This window comes from Ictidomys tridecemlineatus, chromosome 3, assembly GCF_052094955.1.
Source record: "Ictidomys tridecemlineatus isolate mIctTri1 chromosome 3, mIctTri1.hap1, whole genome shotgun sequence".
In the NCBI taxonomy this organism is placed as follows: Eukaryota; Metazoa; Chordata; class Mammalia; order Rodentia; family Sciuridae; genus Ictidomys; species Ictidomys tridecemlineatus.
Genome location: NC_135479.1, coordinates 40,611,728 through 40,635,943, shown reverse-complemented (window position 1 = coordinate 40,635,943; position 24,216 = coordinate 40,611,728). Strand labels below are relative to the sequence as shown.

General features: G+C 52.1%; 1 protein-coding gene and 1 long non-coding RNA gene across 5 annotated transcripts in view; one reads left to right on the top strand and one right to left on the bottom strand.

The window, feature by feature from the left end:
* The window catches only part of Rab11fip4 (RAB11 family interacting protein 4), a 116,876-nt gene that overhangs the window by 67,636 nt on the left and 25,024 nt on the right, over nucleotides 1–24,216 (top strand). Inside the window, exon 1 of one of the 4 annotated variants that reach the window (XM_013359784.4) lies at nucleotides 8,651–8,914. The exons of 2 other annotated variants lie outside the window; for them this stretch is intronic. In XM_013359784.4, the coding sequence (XP_013215238.2) occupies nucleotides 8,885–8,914 (30 nt within the window). In that variant the 5' untranslated portion in view covers nucleotides 8,651–8,884. Of the gene's footprint in view, nucleotides 1–8,650; nucleotides 8,915–24,216 lie in introns of those variants that run through there. One more of the 4 variants, XM_078042519.1, reaches the window with a different exon arrangement.
* Nucleotides 7,694–10,388, bottom strand: LOC144376123 (uncharacterized). The gene is made up of 2 exons (XR_013436218.1): nucleotides 10,166–10,388; nucleotides 7,694–9,676 (listed from the first exon to the last, which is right to left on the bottom strand). It is a non-coding gene; the product is annotated as an uncharacterized LOC144376123 (long non-coding RNA).

The window sequence follows — 24,216 nt, the reverse complement described above, 5'->3', positions numbered from 1 at the left end:
GGTCCAGGTCCTCTTTGATGAGCACACCACCCTGACACCCACGCGTGTGCACTCGTGCTGATGACTGGAGGCCACCCCACGGGCAGCGCTGCCCTGAGTTCCAGGGATGCTGTGGGAGGAGAGCAGCTGGCAGCTCCAGGCAGGCTGCGAGGTGGTCTTCTCTCCAGGAGGCAGCACCGTGCCTTCCCTGTCCTTTCTGCTCAGCGGGTGTCGTTTACATAAACAAATGAACTAGTGAGTGAATGAAAAGAGGGATCTGGGTTCCCCTGTGGTTACTTGGGGAAGCCACCTGATGAACCTCAGCCTCCCTGTGTCATGGTTAGGTGCACAGTCTCTGGAGCCAGATGCTGGGGTTCATCTCTGGACCCCTCTCCATTTGCCCATTTTATGTCCTTGAGCAAACTCTCGGAGCCTCAATGTCCCCATACAGACCATGGGATTCAGACCCACCTCATAGGCTTGCCAGGAGTGAGTTTTGAATTATGGAACACCCTTACAACAGAGCTGAGGGCTGGGGTTGTGGCTCAGTGGTAGAGCGTTTGTCTAGCACGGGCGGGACCCGGGTTCGATCCTCAGCACCACAGAAAAATAAATAAAATAAAGGCATTGTGTCCAACTATAACTAAAAACATTAAATATTAAAAAAACAGAGCTGATCAGGCATTTGCTATTATATCTCTAATAACATCAGTGTGTGTGTACGTGTGTGTGTGTACGTGTGTGTATTCGAGCCTGGTGTGTGCTTTTTTCAAGCGTGCTCCTCACAGAACATCAAGTGCTTCTTTAAGTAAATGTCAGAGGAGAAGGTCCATCCAAGGCCTTAAGAAGCCCAGGCTCAAACAGCCAGGCAGCTGCAGGGCTCTCAAGTCGTCTCTAGGGGAAGTGACAATTCACCTGCGGATTTGACCACAGAGTCAGGGGGGCCACTGCACATTTTTGGAAGCAATGAATACTGCTTTCCATCCTTTCTCCCAGGAACTGGCTTCGTCCTGCTCACCTCATCTGGGCCTGGAACTGGGGCAGGAGGCAAGTCGACACCAGGTCCTGCCCCTTCCTCGGCTCCAACCCAGTCAGCCAGGCAGGCAGGCGGTCAGTGCACCTGCAAGGCCAGGACACTCCCCAGGGGTGTCACAGAGGTGCATGTGGGTGAATCCCAGAGACCTGGTATGAGCAACAACTGATCAAAATTCACTGAGCTGGGCAGAGGACGCCCACTCCCCGTGGATGACAAAGAGCCACTCATGGTCTTTTCTCATCCTTATTAATTAGTTTCTGTGCCTCACAGACAATTCCAATCCTGTCAATATGCTGGTGATGCAGCGAGAGAGGCAGAGGGAGGCTGAACGTGAACCAGCAGATCTAGGTGCACCTGCTAGTTCTGCTGTCACTTAGTCTTCCTCATCTGTGCCACGGGTGCAGTAACACCGACCCCACGAGACTGCTGGGTTAAAGTGAGGAGAAGAAATGAGGCGGCACATGGTAGACCTTCAATAATTGGTAGCTGCTTTTATTTGTTTCTGGTTTGGGCAGTACTAGGGGCTGAACCCAGGGCCTTGTACATCCTAGCCAAGTGCTCTCCCACTGAGCTATACCCCTAGCTTTTTATTTTGAGATAGGATCTCCCAAAGTTGCCCAAACTGGCCTCAAACTTGTGATCCTCCTGCCTTAGCCTCTCAAGTCACTGGGATTACAAGTGTGCACCACCATACCCAGCTATAGCTGTTTTTTGGTGGGGGCAGGGGTTTGGTACAGTGGATTGAACCCAGAGGTGCTCCACCACCGAGCCATGTCCCCAGCCCTTTTTATTTTTTATTTGAGACAGATTATCTTTAAGTTGGCTTAGGGCCTCACTAAGTTGCTGAGGTCAGACTTGAACTCACACACAGTTGTTATTTAATAATCAGTTGCAGAAAAATAATCTCCCTTTGGTTTCCAGGCCCTTGTCCAATGTTAGGCAGAGGGTTGTCTCTTCAGCGCTGAGATCTCATACTGTGGGAGGAGGGCTCTGCGTCCCTTTCACACCCTGAGTTCTTTCTGTTCAAATACATATCTCGGGGACTTCCAAAAAGGCTCCAGTGTAATTCACAATTAAGCAGGCCTTCACCTCTCCACTGTGTGTGAGTGGTCCTCGGTTTCATTCAAGGGCTCAAACGTCCCCGAGTGACCACTATGCACCAGACGTGGTAGGAGCTGGTGTCCAAAGACACCAGGACATGGGGCCCTGCCCTCAGGAATCACAGCCTGCTAGGGGACTTGACCAGAGACCAGTCCTTGACGATACAGTGGGTTCCTTGTAGTAACAAAGCTTGTGTTTGAGGGATGGGACTGGATCATAAATCCCGCAAGTCATTTATTCTCACTTGAGGCGACAGGGAGTTTTCCACCTGGGAAGTCACACACGACTTTTGAAGACTGAGTAGGAGTTTTCTCAGTGGCCAGAGAGGCAAAGGCTTTGGTACTAGAACAGCATCCCCAGTGCACTCTCAGCCACCTCCCCTTTCTGGGGCCCAGTGGGGACTCTTCTGCCTTTAGCAAGTTTTATGACTATGGATGAGTCATTTTTTTAAAATCCAGGCCTCAGTTTCCCACTCCAGCTTTGATGCACTGCGAGTTCATGTCTCTATAGGCCTACCTGATAATCTCTAAGAAGTCCTAATATTGGCAAAGCACTTCCTAAAAGCCTTTGACATTTTCTCTTATAACGTACATCCCTTTCTCACAAAGTTGGTCACACTCTCCCTTTGAGTTGCTGAGGCTGGCCTCAAACTCGCAATCCTCCTGCCTCAGCCTCCAGGGAGGGCCGTGGCATTAGCAATGGGACAGCTACACTGCCCGAGTCTAGGGCAAGGTGGCGGGGAGGTGTCTGGAGAGAGGAGAGCCGTCTGTGCTGTCACGGATGCACAGTTAACCGACATACAAAGGAAAAGGAAGTGTTCCCTTCTTGCCCTCACCCAGCGCAAGTCAAAAGGAGACCTTCACTCCCCAACCCTGCCACCACCTCCTCTTCTGATGACTGAATGAGTCAGAGGAGATGTTTGTCAAGAAGGAAACACGGGTTTTCTCACCATTTCCCCCCTCCCAGAGGGTTTAAATGAGTAAGAAAATCCATTGTTCCTGTGTGTACCAGAGCCGGGCACCTCTAAAGACCCAGCCTGGGACCCAGAGTCAGTAAGTGCATGCCCTGCCCCAACTGCACCGTCCAGCCAGGCATTATGGGGGAAACTGTCCCCCGGCCAGACTGCTGCAGGCATCCCGATCAGAGTCACCTGGTGTAAGACCTGGGCTGGAACAGGGCTGTGGAGGTGAGGAGACTGATCATGTACTGTCCAGCCCCCAGCTCTCCAGCTGAGGAGCCTGCTGCCCAGCAAGCTAGGAGAGCCAGAACCCAGCCCCAGCATCTTTACAGGGTGGGAAGAGCACAGACCAGCCATCCAGGTTCTCCTCTCCCCAGGGAACTGCTGGCCCAGTGCAGGTGCTGCTCCAGAGGAAGGCACGGCATCCAGAGTGCTGCTGAGTTCTCTAAGTAGGCCATCAGGAGTGTCTCTCTGCTGCTCGAGGTGGTGCAGATCTGTAATCCCAGCAGCTGGGGAAGTTGAAACAGGAGGATCACAAGTTCAAAGCCAGCCTCAGCAAAAAGTGAGGCACTGAGCAACTCAGTGAGACCCTGTCTCTAAATAAAATACAAAACAATAGGGCTGGGGATGTGGCTCAGTGGCCCTCATCCCCCCAAAATGAAGTGTCTTTCCCCAGGGGTCAGGAAGCCTCCACCATCTGAGGTCCTGGCTGCTTGCTTGGTGAGCTTGCCCCTTTCCTGAGCTACTGCGTCAGGCATCCAATGCTGACTTTGTTCTGGGATTGAAAGCTGAGGTTTCAGTTGCAGCTGATACTTTCTGAGTGTGCATCTAGGGACATATAAAGAAGGAGGTGAAAAAGGACAGGGCTGGTGGAGAGGTCCCTGCGGGCTTTCCCACACAGAGGAGTGGCTGGCAACGCTGTGCTGGGCGGGAATGATGGCCAGGGTGTGTTGGAGAACGGAGCCCTGCTGACGTTGGCCAGGCTTGACGACTGATGTCTGTCACGGAGAGCACGAGACGGAGTAGGGAGACCTGGCTCTGATCCTGGCTCCACCACTGACCGACTGGGCAGCTGTGAGGAGAGAGGCCATTACCACACGTGGAGCTGATTTCCCTGTCTGGGAAGTGATTGGTTTTGTGAGACCCAGTGATCGAAAACATTTCTAAAGCTATAGAACTTTCTGTTTACGTGAAATCCCATGTGGTGGACTCCATGTCAAGCAGACAGAAGTGGAGTTATCTTTATCGTTTGTCTAGAGCACACTTTCCCTTTAGCAAATTTCCACAGAACCCCGGGGGTTCCAAGGAGTCCAGTTTGGGGATCACTGGGCCCCACTGCTGCTGTTATTAGCTCTATAGTTTGTATCAGCTGTTCTGTGTTCACTTGGCTAACGCTGGTCGGCACCAGCTGCTTGGTTAGTGTGGACATGTGATTCTCAAAAGAGCTCCTCTCCCAGGGCGACTGTCACGATACCCTAATTGCATAGCCAGTACTTCCATCTTACCCAGGATACATACAAAACATTGACTCTGGGGGCAGCAGGAGTTAGGTGGACATGGGTAGGGAGCAGGGTGATACGGAGGGAACTTGCTGTTCTCTTCCCTCACCAGGTCACCCGGATGATTGTGGTTTTCTACCCATCAGCACCTGAAGGATGTGATACCTGCCTGTCAGCATTCTATCTGCTTCTGTCCAGCATCATGGAGTGTAGAACTCTCATACCAACAACAGGAGAACCAGTTTCATGACATCAGAAGAATTAATCAGTGACTTGTCATATGAAAAGTATTCTAGGATACATTCTCTGGTGGAGGTTTTTTTTTTTTTTTTTTTTTTTTTTTGCACAGGGCAGGGACTGGGAATTGAACCATCCAAGGGTGCATTACCACTGATCTACAACCTCAGTCTTTTTATGTATTTATTTTTGGTCAGTATTGGGGATCAAACCCAGGGCCTCGTGCATGCCAGGCAAGCACTCTACCACTGACGTACATCACCAGGCTCCCCCCAGTCCCTGCCCCCTTTTTTTGTACTGGAGATTGAAATCAGGGGCACTTAACCACTGAGTCACATTCCCAGCCCCCCCCTTTTTTGAGACAGGGTCTTGCTAATTTGCGTAGGGTCTCACAAATTTTCAGAGGCTGGCTTTGAATTTGCAATCCTCCTGCTTTAGCCTCCCAAGCCACTAGGATTACAGGTGTGTGCCACCATGCCCAGGACACAGCCTTGTTTCATTTTTTGAAACAGGGTCATGTTTAATTGCTCAGGCTGGAATTGAATTTGTGATCCTTCTGCCTCAGCTTGTTGAGTCTCTGGGAATACAGGTGTGTGCTACTGCACTTGGTAAGGTATTGAACAGGGGGGTGAACTCAGGAGCACTCAGCCACTAAGCCACATCTCCAGCCCTATTTTGTATTTTATTTAGAGACAGGGTCTCACTGAGTTGCTTAGCACCTTGCCGTTGCTGAGGCTGGCTTTGAACTTGGGATCCTCCTGCCTCAGCCTTCTGAACCACTGGGATTAACGCTTTCTGTTTTCTACGAGATTCTTTTTTCTCCAGAAAAGTCATGTCAGTCCCTTAGGCGACTCACAGTGCTGGGCAAGCGAGATGAAAAAGTCAACTTCATGCCTTCCTTGTCCCTGTCTTACCCCTGTTAGTCAAGCATCCCAAAGAGAGTAGGAGGGAGAAGATGCTACACTGGTGATCAGTGACTGTCAGCCCCTGATCAGTGGGCATCTTGCTGTGTGACTTTTTGTAAATCCCCAGCTCTCTCTGAGCTTCTGCCTTCCCATCCATAAAATGGGGACAAATATATAAGGTGCTTCTCCAGACAGTCTTGCTAGTTTAAACTGGCCTGATTCCATGACATGTAAAACACAGTGTACTAAGAGACCAAGGGAGCTAATTCAAGTCCCCCATTGCCCCTCTTTCTCAGTGGGGAGGGGTGCTCAGGAGGTATGACTATATTTCCTGTTAGCTCACTGTTATCTCCCCATTCAAACCAGAAACACTGAGACCTAGCCTGGCCTGGCATCCCCCATTCTGTCCAATCCTACACCTCAGACACAGTCACCATCCCTCCTTGTCCCATCCCCCCAAGGACCACTGCTTCCCTGAACACTCCTGGTAGATGTCAGGCCCTCTCCTGAAAGTCAGGGTCCTCAATTCTCCCACAGCTGCTTCAGGTTCTGATCCTCACCTCTGTTCCTCCCAGCCTCTTGCCATACAGATAATGACTATTTATCGAGTACCTGCTATGTGATAGGCTCTAAATAGTTTGTTGTCCTGATTAAATGATCTTCACAATAATCCTAAAAAAATATAGTACCATTATCTCCAGTTTACAGACAAGGAAACAAAGATACTGGCAATTAAACTTGCCTGGGGTCATTTGGCTACAAGGTGAGAAGCCAGGACACAGCCTTGGCTGCAGTGCCCACACATACAACCATTGATCCCACGGCTTGATAACGCGGCTGGAGTAACTAGGAGTTAATTCATCGAGTGCCTACAGCACGCCATGTACTGAACCCACCTCATCTCACTTAAAGTTCACAACTGAGAGAGAAAACCACTCCTTTCCATTTTACAGAGGTGGAACTGAGGCCTCAAAACGTTAAAATGACTTTCCTGTGTAGTAGATCCAGGGAGGCTTTGAACCCAGGAGAGTTCGGTGCATCTGAGCCTTTCTCTCTGTTACTCTGCTTTTCAGGACAAATAAATACCCACCCCCCTACCTGTGGGAAAAATAAAGAGGAACCCACTGGTACCACCCAGTCTATAGAGCTCTTGAAAATGCTGGTTGGTTAGGCTACCCCAGAAGGGCTGAGACTGGACAGATCTGAAAAAGAGTCAGGACACACAGAAGCTTTGATCACCTTAAGGTTCTGCTTCTCTTCATCAGTTCTGGGTGATTCTGCAAGTGACCTGCTTTCTGGAGCCTAATGGTCCCTAGGGGCAACCTGGGACTTGGAAGGGAAGCAAGGATATCATGATAGATTTCCTGGACTCGGCCACATCCTAAAATCTCATGGGAGGCTACTGAGCTTAGATCTCCAGGTGGAACTGGGAAGACAGCTGACTCAGAATGCCTGCGCTCATTCAAGTACCACACAGTTGGTGAGGCCTAAAGTTAAGCGTGCTCACTGGGCTAGGGTGCACAGCATCCTGCAAGGTGGAACGTGCCATTCCCATCCACAGAAGAACACACTCAGTCTCAGAAAGGCAATGTAACTTGTCCTGGGACCCAAAGCTGGAAAATAGGATTCAAACCCAGGTCCCTCTTACTCCAAAGTCAGGGTTCTTTATAATACACCAGTGCTCCTGTGCATTAGGGACTGTGGGGGTGGACACAAACCAGGGTGAGAAACCCACTGTGGCCTATGCACACAGATCCAGAGGTCAGTTCAAGAACTACAAGTTCAGAGAAGGGCAAGGGTGATAGAGTTTCCACCTCACCCCCACAGCTCCATCCAGTATTCTGTCTCAAGCGGCCCTTGCTAGGAGGCTCCCCTCTAGCTAAGGCTGTACCCTTTGGAAAGTCCCCAGCACCTCCGGGAGCCCTAGTGGGCTACTCTGCCCTGGTAAATAGAGGGGCAAATGAAAAGAAAACAGAAATGGAGGGGCAGCTGGGAATTTATTTGCAGGAGAGACACTGGGGAGAGGGTAGTTGAGAGCAAAGAGCCAGAAAGAAGGAAGCAGAAAAAATGCGCGTGGGTGCCGCGCTGGCCCAAAGCTGCCCAACTGGTCCTGCCCATACCAAAGTGCCCATGCCACCTTATTGGGCAATGAGCACACAGGGAAGGCAAAGGTGGCTTGCAGCCAGCCAGTCGGGAAGATAATCTGCTCCCACAAGTTACATAATGCAACGTGAAGTCAAAGGGAACCGCATTTGCAGTATTTGCTGCTTTGCATTCGTCACATCATTTCGCCTTATTTTAATCTGGAGCACGAAGAGTTATGAAGGGCCACATTTCCGATGCAAATTATATTTACTAGGGTTCCACAGGAGTCCTCTTTTTGTTGAGTCTTTTTGCCACTTGTTTCTTTTGTACTATACGATAGCTTTCGCTTCACAAGAAAGATTAGAAAAGTTGTGCGTGGGATTCAGGAAAAAATCTATTTATGAGCCATCAGACCGGCTGGTGGTGAAGACGGTGGTGATGTGTTGGGAGAGGCTTGGCAGGTGTTAGTTGGGATCCAGGAACATAAGCCAGGGGTTGCTGGCCGGAATCTTGCAGAGCGGTGACCACAAACAATAAGAGTGGCATGGAACCGGCTGGAGCGTGATCTAGTAGACCTCCGGGCCTCAGTAACTTTGCGTCTCGGGCTCGGGCGGGCCTAGGCGAGCTCCACCCCTCCAAGGCGCAGGGTCGCCTGGGCCCGCCCCGCGGCCACGCAGCTATTGGTCGATGCCGACTCAGCCACCTGCCCCTACCTTGCGTGGGCGGTGCTACCTGGGCCCCGCCCCCACGGCTCGGGTTCCCAGGCCGCGCTTCCCCCTCCTCCTCCGGCCCCGCCCCTGGCGTGAGGCCCCGCCCCTCCTAGTCCCGGAGCCCGGGCACCTCGTGATGTCACGGCCGCTTTGATACAAAGAGCCCCTTCGGCCCACGCGGGTCTCCCGGCAACGAGCGCGGGCGGGGGCGGGGCCGGCGCCTTCAACTGGTGCCGAACGGTGCGAGCGGCGGCGCAAAGGCTTGGGGATTGTTCCTTGAGCTCCCTGGTTGCCCGCCGCGTTCCTACTCATCCTACTGACCCGCGCTGAGTTTCTTGTCCCTCTGCAGAGGACCGATCCGCAACTGGACGGGGATGCACACCCCGCCTGCTCCCGGGAGTCAGGTAAGCGGTGGCCTCGGGCTTGGGCTCCCGGGGCTCCGGCAGGGTCTACCTGGCCGGCCCGGGGCCCTGGGGTCAGAAGTTGGCAAGAGTAGAATTGCGCCCGCTCTCGCCCCGCGGTGTCGGTCCTCTCGATGCTGGCCTGGGAGGTCGGGTTACTTGCCCTGGCTGGCTCGGCCACGGAAGTGAAACCGCTGTCCCTGCTGCCCTCTCGGAGCCCTCTCACGTGCCCGGCGCCGGCGTCCAGGTGTGAGCGTGAACAAGACCAGCACCCGGCGCAAGGGAAGAGTGGCTGTGCTGTCTACAGTGCAGTTTCAAAAAGTGGTTCGGGGGACCTACTGGGCCAGTGAGGGGCCTTGAGTGCTCAGACCCACCTCCTGCCCCTCCGGAACTATGTTGCCCCCAGCGCCCTGCCCTTGGCTCTGCCGGTACCCAGGGGGACTGTGCGCAGCGAAGTTTTTCCATAGCTCTTGGCCACTGCACCGAGTCCGTTTCCTGGCTTCCCCAGAAGGGACTCCAGAAGGTGACTCTTCGTTATCAGATGAGAGAGCCAGACCATTTCGGAGTTTGGGGAAAGCCCTCGCCATCTCAGCATGACGCTGCTGTGTCTGTAGATGTGTGCAAGCTCCCCCAACCCTTCGTCCTCCGTCCTCCGGTCCTAAGTGCCAGCGGTCCGCCTTGGTAGTTGTTGACACACCCGCTTCTCTGCCGGCGACAAGTGTCTCTCGGAAGTCCTGGCTGCGCAGTCTCTGTTCTGTGGAGAACCTGGTGTGGACACAGCCCTGGACCTTATTCCTTGTCATCAGGGCAAACCTGCCAGTGTCACCTCCTCCCCGTTTCCGCTTCTCCTTGGCCCTGCTCTCCCGGAAGAGGGCTAGAAATGATACATCCCTGGGCCCTGAGGGCCATGCCAGTTTTCACTGACTTATTTATAGACGTCCCTCTCAAAGGAGTGTAAGGGGCCCAGGTTCCTGTGTCTGCCCTCAGCCTGTAGATCTTGGAATGGCAGACTTCTAGGCTGCTTCCTGGTGGTCCACCAAACCTCTGCCCTTCCTTCCAGAGCCAAAAGCAGCTGGTAATATTCCAGGGTCCTGGAAGCAGTGGGCAGGCTTATCCCCTGGGATAGACCTATACCTGTCCCCAGGTGAAAGATGGTTACAGTGACTGTGAAGGATAAGGAAAAGGAGTCTTGGGAAGTGGTTGCCGTCTGTGTGGACCCACCTCTGCAGTAGGATATCTCCCCACCACACTCACCATTGCCTGGGGTCTCACTGCCCAGTCCCAACTCACTCAGATGCTGGCATTGTGGCACTGGCCCAGATCTCACATCTCACCCTGCTTAGCTGGCATTAACAAACTGTTGATTATGTGTCCAGAGGATTTTATTCATAGAATACTTCCCTGCTCTCAAGGTGTTCAAAGACTGTAGGGGACCTTGAATACCTGAATCTAATCTGGCCCTGCCCACTGTCCTGAATTTGGGGCAGGTTGACTTTGAGGTCCCATGGCCTGCAGGAGCCAGGGAAGCCAGTGAAGAATGTGGAATTTGGGCACATGAGCCCGCAAGGAGCATAGCTTGGGCAAATACCTGATGGAGAACAGGTTTGGAATTCTGAGAACCCTGGGTTTAGGTGAAGGGGTTGTGGTAAATGATTAAGGCCAACAGGAAAGATAAGACTGGGCCTGAGGGGAGGGATGGTTGACTAGCCAGGCCAGGTGAGCTGGCTGGGAGGCATGCCTTTGCCCTAACAGATCTGCCTGGAATCTGTCCTTGGAAAGGACTTTTAGCCAAGTGAAGGGAGAAAAAACAGAAGAAATTAGAGGGACCAGGGTATTCCAAACCATTTCCTTTGGAGTTGCCAGGGGGCAGCCTGCACTAGGGAAGTTTTCTTGACCATTTGTGTCCCTCCCTAAAGTATCCTGGCACCTTTATCGTCTCCCAGCTCTTTTTCCCTCCTGATAGGACCTTCCTCCAATAAACACACACACACTTTCTCTCTCTCTTTCTCTTTGTGGTAGTACTGGGGATTGAACCTAGGGGTGCTTTACATACTGAGCTACACCCACAGCCTTTTTACTTTATTTTGAGACAAAGTCTCTCTAAGTTGCCAAGGCTGGCCTTGAACTTGGGACATTTCTGCCTCAGCCTCCAGAGTTGCTAGGATTGTAAGTGTGTGCCACTGCACTTAGCTTCAGACCTTTCTCTTTAGCTGTTTGCTTGGGACCCTCACAACTCACCCTTCCTCATTCTCACCCCCCACCTTGGCTCAAATCCTTTTTGGGGCTTGACAATCTCTAGGCGACCTGTTATTCCAAGAGTTCTTACACAGTGATCTTGCTTTGAGGGGCTTCACAGTTGCATTTCAGTGTACTTCAGGTGGGGGTGAGGAGGAGGTCCAGGTTGTGGGGGAATCTCCCAAAGAGATGGCAGGTGGGGGCTGCTGTTCTAGGAGGCAGGCATTGCACGGATGGAGGAGGGACAGCCCAGGTGTTTTGAAAGGGAAGCATCCTTATCTGGCCCACCTGGTGTTAGCTGTGAGCCACAGTGTCCTGGCTTTGCCAGGCAGGCGGGCCCAGGGGCTCTGTTTTCCTTGGGTCAGCTCTGCTGGCTCTTGACAGAGTGACTGGGTGGCATCAAGCCATTGGCCTTGATATGAGGAAGAGTGCTCAGGTCTGACGGCTGGATGAACAGGTGGTCCTGTCTGCCAGCCGGGCACGATGAGACAGGCATGTTGACTTGGCTGATCCACCTGGTGTCATTCTGATGTCAAGATCTTCTCTCTGGGATGGTAGGACACTCTCCTCTATCAGATGGCATCGTAGGGCACCATGCCCTTCCCTGTGTGTTTGCCCAGTGCCCAGCACAAGGGCAAATGCTGAATTCTTCCTTCAACAAATATTTGGGTGTCTAATTTGTGCCAGATTCTGTGTTGGGGATATATTAGTAAACGGAGTAGGTGAGAATTCCTGCCATGAGGGAGTCTGTTTTGTTTTCTTTGTTTTTGTTTTTTTTTGCAGTGCCGGGATTGAACCCAGAGCCTTGCACCTTCCAGGCGAGTGCTCTGCCCCTGAGCTACACCCCCAACCTTGGGAGTGCTTTGTTTTAAATGTAGTAATCAGGGAAGTTGTGTTTTTAAATAAGGTGGACAGGGAAGTCTTCACTGAGAAAGTGCCATCTTGATATCGATAAAAGAGGAACAAGCAGAGGGAACAACAATGCAAAGCCCCTGAGATGTGACCGACGCTGAGGTAGCTCATCCACAGAACTGCAAGTGGAGGCTGTGCCTGGAGAGCAGCCAGGGGGACAGGACCCGAGAGATGGAGGGTGCCTGCTGGTGACAAGCAACAGCAAGAATCCCAGGAAGACTAGTTCAGTGGAGACTGGAAATCATGATACCTAGCTTTCCATTGTTCCTGCCCTTCCTGTGGAGGGCATTTGGGCACCAAGGCATTTCTTGGGGAAGAGGTATCTGTGTGGCCTTGGCTGCTGTGGACTTCCTGTTCTCGCCTGAGTCCTATCAGAGGAACCCTTCCATGTGAATGTGGCAACACTTCTTGCCACACCACATTGTTTCCAAATCACAAATGAAACCAGAAGAAGCCTCTCTGTGCTGTGCATGTAGCTGGGTCTTGGAGCAGGCAGAGGGTTGTTTGCGGCCTGACTCCTTCCTAGGGTCCATTCTTGTTGGGGTGAGGCCAAGTACAGCACCCAAGGCCAGTTCAGTAGCCCGAAGCCCTGCATCTCCCTGGGCTCTGTCTCCTCATCTTTAGTCCTGATGCCCCCTTGGCTTCCCTCTGCAGTCCTTCCCCCTGTGGCTAGTTGACAGCACAGTTCTGACCCTTCGTCTCTCTCTGTTTTTTAATTTTTTTTGTTATACATGGACATAATATCTTTATTTTTATTTTTATGTGGTGCTGAGGATTGAACCCAGTGCCTCACATGTGCGAGGCAAGCACTCTGCCACTGAGCCCTAGCCCCAGCCCCCTTCAACTCAGAGAGGTACACATACCCGTGGGCAGCAGCTTTGGGATGCGTCTTCATCTAGTTTAGGCCCCCAGAGCGTGTGTATGTGTGTGTCAGGCACATATCCAGGTAGGTGTCACCCATCTACCCTCTTGCTACAAGGTTCTGGCTGAGGGTTAGGGGTACCCTCTGGGTTCCTGGTGTCTGAGGTGAGTTAGTGGCCACCTTCCCTGGCCAGCCCATGGTCACTTGGGAAGATTGTCCAATTTGAACGCTGACCACAGTGTGATCCAGAGCCCCCACCGGGTGGTGGGCTGCAGAATGTGCCCCCAAAGCCTGGGCACGTTTATCTGCTTTCATCAGGAGCTGTCATTTTTCTCATGCCGAGTATGTGACCACATAGGCCAGTCCTTGCCCAAGTATCTGGGGCTTCATCACCACACTGTTGATTCAATGGAATTTGGCATTGGCCAGCTCACGTGGCCCCATTCAAGGCTGAGTGGATCTAGGGATGCCCAGCTGACCTCACCCAGGGGCCTCTACTGCTTGGGGGCTCTTAAGGAGCTGAGCCCTTCACAGGAGCACCTGTCGGCAAAAGCTCAGAGCCTCAGAAACTTCCTGAGCAGCCTGGGAGCCTGTTGGTCACTTCCTAACTTTGTCCAATGACCTGGGAAGGTGGTGAGAGGGGACGGTGAAAGCAGGCAACCAGAAATGTGTGTCTTGGGAGGGTTGGCTGAAGGCTGGAGGAGGTGGGGTCTGGTGACCCCCAGCCCCTTGTCTGCCGGACAGGTTGGTGCTAGTCATGCCAACATTCCTAACCCCTCTGCTTGGCTTCCTTTAATGGTGGGAAGTTTTCCAGCTGTGGGTCCTGTTCTTAGTTGATTCAACCTGCTTGTCTTCCTAGACAAATGGGTTCTTTCCCGAATTGCATCAACATTTTTCAAGTGAAAATAAAGCTCTGCCCAAGTTATTAATATCTGTGGCGCTGCCCCCCTCTTTTAAGGGGCCTCAAGAGAGCTGGAGTGGGGGGAGCGTGTCAGGGGATGCCCTGCAGTCATCTTGGTCCCCTTCCTCAGTGTCCTGCAGGCCTAGTGCCACGTGAAGGGAACCCACGCTTCAGGCAGGGCTTTGCCAGCTGCAGTGGCTTGGGCTGTCCGCTCCCTCTTAGGATGGGAGAGAGGAGGGCAGACTTCCCCTTCCTGCTCACTGGTTTTCCTGGAGGAAATGCCCACCTCAAGCCCAGGAACCTTGCACTCATACTCAGTCACCAAGGCCTGTTTTCTCAAGATAGGAAAACATGGTTTTGGAGCCAGAGAACACCTGGGTCTAGACCCTGGCTCTGCCGCTCGCTCCTTGTGGAACCTCAGACCAGCTACCTCACCCTCTGGGCCCTGGTTTCCCTGTGTATAGAGTAGAGTTGATAATAGCACCTGCCTCTTAGGGTGATGGTGGAAATAAAGCAAGCCACGGCCATGTCAGGCATTTCGGGGCTTCTGACTACCTGTCACTCCATGGGTGGCTAGGGATCAGAGAGGCAGGCAGTGTCATGCCCAAGTGCCTGGACTCCAGGGTCAGGCTGCATGGGTTCAGATCCCGGCTCTGCTGCTGGCTGAAATACTTCTGTATTTCACTTCCCTCACCCGCGTCGTGGGGATGATGCAAGCACCTGGCAGGGTCGGCGTGTGGACCCAGCTATAAAGCAGGAAAAGCACTCCAAGCAGTGCTGGGAGCTGTGGCTTCTGTTTCTGCACGGTGTCACCGGGTCGGTTCTCAGGACCGATAACCTGAGCACCTAACAGAATTTCTTGCAGGGGATGTCAGTTCTGAAACAGGAAGGTGACAGGGAACAAATTCCATCACTTGAGGGCCTGCATAGGAGAAGCAAAACTCCACTTCCTCAGCTTCTGTGTTTTTAAAGAAACCAACTTGGCCTCTGCAGATGCAGCCTTTGGGGCCAAAGTGACTGGGGCAATGTGTGACCGAGAGGCAAAGCTCATTCTCCCCAGGGGGCTCAGTGTGGGGCTGCACCTGGCCCATCCTCCCAGAGGCTCCCCCTCCACCAAGCTACGGCTGTCTACCAAGGGGAGGGTGGCCCTCTGCACCTTCACCCACCTGCCTTTCACCTCTACCTGTCCGGCCACCAGTGCCCAGCTGGAGGAGGCAGCTTGTGGCAGTGCCCGTCTGCCCCTGGCAGGCCACAGTCTGTCTTAGTGAACCTCCAGGCTCTGATTGGCTGCAGGCATCCTGAGATCTGGAGCAAGGCCAGATTGAAAGGTGCAGGCCGTGCAGCTGCCCGGCCACATTAGGTGACTGTCCTTGGGAGTTTTCCAAGGGACAAACCTACCTGTTTATCCAGCTTGGCTGCTCTGAGGTCCGCAGCTCCGCTGAGATGAAGCTGGCCGGCCTGGCCTGGCTGGTTGGGTAGGTGGTGGTCAGGACAGCCTCTGCCTGGCTGTGTCAGGTAGCCTCGAGTGGATGGTGCTCTGGTCAAGGGAGGGTTCCTGTTGACAAGGCAGGGCTGGCCAGCACATTTTTTGTGTGATTATCTGCACGATCGCATCAGTTATTAGCAAAGAAGAGTCTTGCAGCAGCAGGGGTGGGTGTGCCTGTGCCGCAGGGTGCATGGTGTTGTTGACCACCCTCTGTCATACACACACTGTGTACAGAACCGTGGCTGGCCCCCTCCCCCACGTAGGCACACCTTGGACTTTATGGATTCTAAGACACATTCTTTTCTTCTTCCCATTTTAACATCTCAGATCGTATGCATTGTACCTTTGCTGGTGTGTTATAATTTAATTGACAGCACCTTTCTTTCTTGGTGTACTTGAAATAACAGTCTGTCTTAAAAGCAGAGATGTCTCGGATTTAATGAAACACAGAAACTAGGTAACCTCTGGAGAAATTACATAATTTGTCCAGTTTTTTAAAAGAAGGGGATAGAGCCACCTTGTGGTGGTGGTCCACAGATGGTATGAGGAGGTACTCTGATGGGGTTCAAGGCGATGAGCTTGGATACTGAGCTTGGATTCCAGCTGGCTCACTAGCTGTGTGTCTTGGGAAAGTAGAGCAACCTCTCTGAGCCTCAGATTCATTCCCAGTACATGTGGATTGTGGCCTCATAGTCGTCATGACTGGAGGCGAGCCACCTTGCCCTGTTTCTCTCGTGCTGGGTACCATCTAAGATCACACTGCCCTGTCCCACCTGGGTTAAGAGGAGAAATGAGGGTGGGAGCTGGTCACTGGCCTTCCCCAGGGAGCAGAGGAAAACTGGTGTTACAGGGACTACTTGACTCAGTTTGTGACAGCTGGACGTCACTTTTTCTTCCTTCTCTCCTCCTCCTCCCACTTTGCCTGTTTTCATTTTCACATGTTTCCCTTTAGCAATTCTTTTCCAGATCGCTCTCCTCTCCCTTGCTCTAAGATCTTCCCACATGTAGCCTGTTTAAGGCTCCCTGTGTTGGAAAGGGGAGGGGACTGTGCTCCAGGGTGGGATGGCCCAGGCCTCAGAAGCCCAGTGTGCCACGGTCCCTGCAACCTTCTACCCAAGTCCCAGAGCTGTCAGCGTTGCTGGCCCCTGTTCCTGTGACCTGCGGGACTCAGCCCAAGGCGCTCTGGTTGCTCAGAGTTGTCCAGGGCGCAGGACACTGTGCCTCCAGGAGCGACAGGTAGCCTCTGTGCCCTGCTTGATGCATTGAAATCAGACCTGCTCTTCGCAGCCCAGCCCTGCTCTCTCTATGACCTTTGGCAAATTACTAAACTTCTCTGAGTCTGACTTTTCTCCTCTGAACGGTGGCTGAAGCACAGACACCTGGCACATGTTTGGGTGCCTGACAGATGCGTTTTTTTCTGGTCCTTCGAATGTTTGACGCCTTTGTGTTTCTTTAGCTAAGTGACAAGGTTATCAAGGAATGCCAGCCAAGGGTGTCGTGCCACTGAACACCCTGAGGCAGATGGAGGAGTTCTGGGCAGGGACAGCAGTAAAAGTGCAGGGACCTTTGTGAGTGGGATGTGCCAGGGGTGCCTGGCAGGGGACAGTCACATGGGGGTATCTAGCAATGGGGACACACCAGGCAGGACTCAGTAGCAGCTGCTGGTTGGAGGAGACCTGGGAGCAGGTGGTGGTGGACCTTGTGTTCAGTGGCCTCTCAGGTCTCCCTCTTGACATTCTGATGAAGGCCACTAGCTGGGCCCCTCAGCTCTGCTTTGTGTTGGGGACCTGAAGCCCTGCTCCACTCTTGGATGAGGAAGTGTTCATGCCCACATATGTGTGTGCCCAGGCAAGGAAGAGTGGGAAAGGTGGACAGGTGCTTAGGGTGTGGGCTGGGGGCAGGAGCATGTCCTGAGGCCGAGACCGGCTGGAAAGGCTTTGCCGCTGGTCTGAGGAACCAGGACTTGTTCCTGTGGACAGTGGGTAACTTACAGGCTCTTGGAGGGGGTCCTGATAGAATTCCCTGGGGGTTCTCTGCCCTCAGAGCCATCAGCTGTGGCTAGTGGTTGGACCTAGTGCCTGTCACCTGTCCCCACTGAAGGTGGGAGCTCCTGGCAAGCAGCCTAAGCTGCCTCACTCATTATGTCTCAGGCCCCCAAGCTGCGCTGGAGTGACCCTCAGTACACAGAACCCCAGGCAGGGTTGGGGATGTGGCTCAGTGGCAGAGCACTTACTTAGCATGTCCAAGCATGTCCAAGGCCTCAGGTTCCATCCCCAAGATCATAAAAATAAATAAATAGCACAGCCTGGGTAGCTGGGCTTAGCCAAGACCACGGGACAGAGAAGGACACCTGAGCTGAGCCTGCTGGGAGGACTGCTGGGGCTCTGGGCTGCTGGGAGTTTCTGGAAAATGGGGCAGGGGAGGGTGATGGAGGCAGAAGCCCTGTCAGGTCTCGTCCAGCCTGCCTGCTCAGAAGGGTGGGTCAACGGGAGCTTTGGCCATGAGCCGTGGGTGAACACCGGCCCCTTCTTGGCTTCCAGGCTCTCTGTGGCAGGGCAGGTTGGGGTAGGCACCTGCTCTGACTTCAGACTACGTGTCACTCCACCCTGATGTGTACTCCCTGAAGCAGATAGTGGCTTCTCCCTGGGAAGTCCCACGTGACCTCTTATGATGGTGTCTCCCTGGTGGACTCATCAGAGGGGGAAGAGTTGGCCCAAGCCTTCCCTTTGAGTCTGAGCTCCCCTTACCATGATGACAAAATGTGGAGCCCCCAAAGCAAGCCCCGCAAGCTCTTGGCTGGGTGAGTAATTAAGCCCTCACTTCAAACCGCCACATCTTGGAAAGCTATAATTTGTAGCCCAAAATAGCTGCCTGTTCCAAGAGTGAGGAGAGCCCTTGATGTGCGTCCCTTCAGTGGGTTGTCCCCTCACTCTGCTTTGACAGGTGTGTCCAGGGCTTTTTCAGGAGAGCTAGAGGTGAGGTGGTTGCTCGGGAGCAGGAGCTTCTGCTGGGCACTGGAGAAATCTCTGGGAATCGAGATGGAGCGACTGACGTTAGTAAGGGGGACCTGATTCAGGTTTGTGTGACCCCAGCTTTGTAGAGGATAACAAAGAGGAGTTTAAAAAAAAAAAAAAGTATGGTGTAACTTCAGGGGAAAATGCATGAAACTCCCTGGACACTCATTTTCCGATCAAGACTGAAGTCTCTAAGGAGGAGATTGTTTCCTTGCAGGGATTTATAGGGGGAACAGGAGCCCTCTGTGATGCATAGAGCCAGCCGGCGTGGGAGGCGCTCCGCTCTGGTGTGTTAGCTTTCTCTCCTCTCCTCTTATCAGGATGATAAAATATGGAGTCTTGGGCTGGGGTTTTGGCTCAGTGGTAGAGTGCTCGCCTAGCATGCACAAGATACCGGTTCGATCCTCAGCACCACATAAATGTAAAATAAAGATATTGTGTCCACCTAAAACTTAAGAATAGTTTAAAAAATATATGGAGTCTCCAAAGCCCCATGAAGATAAAATATGCAGTCTCCTCCCCGCTCCCCTCCCGAGGTGTGGCTCCATCAGCCACTCCCTGTAGACAGGGTCTCCTGGGTGGATTTAGGAGGTGGTGGGTGAGGGGACTCTCAACGCCTCCCTTGACCTGTGGCTTCTCCACTGGTTGGCGTGCCTGGAATTCTTGGAGCTGGCTGCTGGGTTTGGTTTCCAGATGTGGAAGCAATTTAAATTCTGTTTTCATAATCCCCCGACAGTTTGCCCGTGAAGTCCACATTCTCATTTGAAAATCAAGGCTGTTGGCTCTGTCTGGGTGGCCAGGGTAGACCAGATGGCCTCTTTGAAGCCCTTTTGTTTAGGAAATGGGTTCACTGAGGCACTTGGATCTGAGACCCAGGGCTTTTAGGGATAGTCATATCTCATTCAGGGCCAGATCAGAAAATGGGTTCACGGTGGGTTCACTCCCGTGTGCTTTCTTTGGAGATGAGTCTTCCAAATTCAGCATTGCTTTCGGTCACTGTCACTGACCCTGGACAGCCATGGGAGGGGGGCCAGGGGATGCTCAGGTTTCAGCCATGTCATATGAGGCTGGCATCACAGCTGAGCTGGGTGCCACGTGTCCCAGGGGCAGTAGGGGCTCTCCTTCCCACCCTGACCACAAGAGAGGGAAGAAATCTTCTCCGGATTTCAAGTAGCCAGAAATATTGTCTGGCATGGAGAAACTGGAAATATCTTGCTCAATTACTGGGCCCTTCCGGCCACAGAAGCGGCCAACCCAGGATTAGAGGCTGTGTGTTCAGGGCCTGTGATTCCAAGGCTGACTGCTGGTCTCTTCTTTTGTAAACCAGTCACTATTTGGGTAAAACAGCTTTTACATCTGTCTTATAACTACACTAAAAACAGTTCTGGACAAACAAAAATTGCCTTTGCGTTTGCCATTCTAATGTCTCTGAACTGCACATGGACTTCTTTAAAATATAGCTACGCTATTGAGAGAACACAAGAAAATGCAAATAATGGATGCAGACTCCTATGTCAGTAGTGTTTCTAAAACATCATCCTGATCATCATAGATCTACCAGGCTTTGGCTTCAGCAAAATATAGCCTCTTAAGAGCTGCAACATCTCAAAAATTGATCATGGAAAAGAATGCAACATTTCTCTTGAGGAAAGACCAAAAGTAAATAGATGGATCCCAGGACCCAGGACCTCATGAATCTTAGACAGGTGCTCTACCACTGCGTTATGCGTCTCTGAGAATCAGTAGTTCTCTTGGAGTTGGAATTGACCTTGAAGGAATTCACTTGCATTATCTGGGGGGGGGGGGTGTTGGTAAAACCCTAGGCCAAGCTTGGGTGCAGGTTTCCATGCAGGCCTCCTGCCAGGGAGAAGGAAGGAGTATGGGTTGCCAGGGCCACTGTGTCACAGTACCACAGGTCGGGCAGCTTAAAAACAGAAATGTATTTTCTCATAATTCTGGAAGTTACAGTTCGAGATCAAGATGCCAGTAGGGTTGGTCTCTCCTGAGGCCTTTCTCCCTCAGGCCTCTAGGCGTGGTGTTTCTCTGGGTTCTACCTTTAGAGCAAGGATGGCTTCTCTTGTTCATATTCCTTTTAAATGGAGCTGAACTGGCCAGGGATTTTATACTTTCCCTTACTCAGTTCAGCAAGTACGGCGGGGAGGGGGGGGAGCTGTCTTTTATATAAAGTTCACTTCTTGCAGACCAAAACAATGCCCTGTAAGAATTGGTAACGGCTGCAGGTCTGCCACCATGTTCCCTGAGAAGGTCGAGGCGACGCCCAGCCAGCATTTCAATCACCAACCTGTGTAACTCCGCAAGGTGGCCTGAAGCCCGGCACAGGGAAGGCGATCTGTCCCCTTCCCATCCTCACAGGTCCCAGACTTCATAATTAACACACTTAACAAAATTAAGTATACTTCCCTAATATTATCCAGTACCTAGACCATATTCCAACTTCCCTATTTGTTTCCAAAAGTTTGCTTTGAAACTTATATGTGAGTGTTACATCCTGTTAAATTGGTCCTTTGTCATTTTTGTGTGTCCTGTACACCCTGAGTCGTGTGTTCATTTGATCTGGGATCTAATGGAGAACAGACCACCTGAGATCTTGTTAGAAATGCTTTACTTCACTGTCCTCAACCTCATGGAAGGCGAGAATCCCCCCACTGAGCCACCACCAATGCACGGTCCTCAGCGGAAACGCGTATTTTCAACCTTTCCCCAGACTGACTGAATCAGAAACTGATTCAGTCTGAGTTTTCACGCCCCACCCCCATGTGCTTCTGATGCACACTAAAGCTTGAGAACACTGATCTAGGAAACCTCACCCACTGGACCCGTCTTTTACGACACTCTCTTTTTATAATAGACAAAGCCAAACATCTCATAGATGATCCCGTGTACTTCTTTGTCTGTTTGCCCCTTGACCTCTTTCCCCATTTAGTGGAAATGAGATCTAAGGTTTGATTAAATGTTAAATATGTTGTCAGGACTGATCACGGGTGCTGCCGTGTAACTCCTGTTTGCCACAGCAGAGGACTAGGGTCTGGTTCTTCCCAGTTAGTGTTGCTATGTTTAGTCACTGCCTTAAAGGGACAGTGGCCTGTTTCCTCCATGATAGAGAAATGCAGGGGCTTTTCTGTGTTTTGCAGTGATCTGTAGAGAGATTCTTTGGTACTATGGGAGTGTGCAGTTTCTCACTGCCCTTGATCTGATTTTTGTCTGGGAGTTCCCTGCGTGTGTGGGTCCTGTTTGTGGTGTACCTGGCGACCCTAGCCCCTCTACTCCTTATTCGCTTGTTCTGTCATTGCTAAGGGAAGTTATTTAAAATCTCCAACCCTTAGTTCTGTTAGGTTTTGGTCTGTGTATTTTGAAGCAGTGTTAGAACATAGACAGGAGTGTTACATTTTGTGAAATTGATGCTTTATCATTTTCATCACGTCTCTTGCTTTAAAGTTCTTCACCTGAGATTAACACAGCCCCTAGCTTTTTTTGGGTTGGTATTTATCTTTATCTTTTTTTTTTTTTTTGTACTGGAGATTGAACACAGGGGCACTCAACCACTGAGCCACATCCCCATCCCTATTTTGTATTTTACTTAGAGACAGGGTCTCACTGAGTTACTTAGTGCCTCACCATTGCTGAGGCTGGTTTTGAACTCAAGATCCTCCTGTCTCATCCTCCCAGTGGTACACAGGATTACAGGTGTGTACCACTGCGCCCAGTGATATTTATCTTTTCCTTCACTCCATTTTGCACTTAATGTGTTACTAATAATATTGAGTTATTTGTTCTTATTTGTCCCATCTGATCTCTGATCCTCTTTTCCTTTTTTTTCCCTGTATCCTTTCATGCTTTTAATTCCTTTTTTCCCTTCTTGGTTAGAGTTTTAGTAATACATTTTTATTTTTATTAGCTGTTCATATGTTCACATGCTACTGGAGTGAAAGTGGTGCTGGGGGATAGAGGGGCCAGAGGGTCTCCCCAAAAGTAGAGGGAGGTTTTTTGGCAGGGTGTGGGGCCCACCATAGTCCAGAGTCTGGCCTGTAGCACAACAGGCTTGAAAAACAGACCTTATGGGGCTGGGGCTGGGGCTGGGGCTCAGCGGTAGCACACTTGCCTAGCATGTGTGAGGCACTGGGTTTGATTCTCAGCACCACATATAAAAAAAGATGTCTATCAACAACTAAAAAAAAAAAAAAAAACAGATCTTACTACCTGCCCTGTCCCCAGACTCAGGTCAGTTCCTGCCCAAGACTATATACTCTAGACAGCTACACAGACCCAGAATGCTGGCTGGGGTGTGGCTCAGGGGTCACTTGCCTAGCATACAGAGACCCGGAGTCCAATCCCCAGCACCACCCAAAACAAACTAACAAAAAGACTCCACACCAAAAAAATCCCCAGAAACAGCTAGAATGCCAGTGATTCCTTTGCAGTGAGAATGTACCCTGGCAGCAAGCGTGGGGGGGCCCTTTTTCTCCCCCAGGTCAGCAAGCTCTGGGAGGGGTGGTGGGTGAACTTGGACGTGGGGCTTGGGTTTGGACGGATGCTGAATGCTCTCCAGCTCTGGTGCTGGCTAAACTGGGCCCCACAGTCTTCAGGACAGGCTGGACATGCTGGTCAGCCAGACGGCACCTCTGCCCAGTTCCTGGGGGGACGCTGCAGGGTCTGCGGCAGACCCTCCCTCTTGGTACTTCCCGGAAGGCCACTCACTCCATCCCCTCACGTGCCATCTTTTTTTTTTGTTGTTTTAATGGTCCTGGGGATTGAACCCCGGGCCTTGAGCACTCTACCACCGTGCTCTGTCTTTAGATCCCTGAATCCCTTACTGCCTGTCAGTCCCTCTGCTCTGTAGCTGCCCTTCTGGAATTTGCCTCCCTGGTTTTGGTCTCATCCCAGAAGCTGTCTGATGTCCCTCCTGTCCTAAGTCTTCCCGAGAGCTACAGCATGCCTCCCTCCCCCAACCCCCTACCTTATCGGCTGGCGGAGGGTTGTGGGGCTCGGGAGGGAGGCAGTGTGGGCCTCCACACCTGTCCATGATGTGCTGCGTGCAGTCCCAGGGCTTGCTTTATATAAGTGGCATGGGAGTCTTGAGGAACACCAGCCTGGCCTCTGTTCAGCGCTAGCCTGAGGCCACAGTCGGGGGGTACTAGATTAGACTCAGCATGTTGGTTGGCCCGAGCATCTCAGTCTCTCCATCTGTAAAATGAAATGATTGAGTGCCTCCCTCCAGGGGTGAGGTGACGATCTGAGCCCTCTGACTTGAGACTAACAACAGTTGTCACTAGGGTCTCCCTCCTGTGACCTGTAGGCCCACCTTGGGATGACAGCAGTGTGCAGCATTGAGGTATCTGAACTGAGATTTGTTGTAGGGGCTCCTGTTGAGGGGCATGGGGAGCCTCCCTCTGGGGGTGTGGCGTTCAGAAGGGGGACCCTGAGCTCTTGGCTGGGAGGAGAGGCCCGAGAGCTCCCTTGACTGCCTGCCCTGAGAGGGAGCGAGCTGGGGGCCGGGGAGTGTGAGGCTAGCCCTGGGGGTGGGAACCAGGCGGTCTGTCCTGTCTTCCTGATCCAGGCCTCCTCCACCGGAACGTGAAACAGTGCTGTGGAGCTGTGATTTCACAGTACAAGGCTGTCCCCCAGAGCAGCTGAGATGTGGGACAAACCCTGGTGGCTTTGTGGCAAACCCTGGTGGCTTGGTGACCAGTTTTCCCATGCTTGCCCTTGGCATTGTGGGGGTAAACCAAGGCTTTGGAGCTGAGCTGAGCGGCTTTAGTTCCGCAGCAAGGCCAAAGCTGTGTAGATGCTCAGCCTCCCTCAATTCCCACCCTTGCCCCCAGCAGGCACCTGGGCCTCCCTTTATGGAGTCAGAACCTCTCACCTCCACAGTGAGCC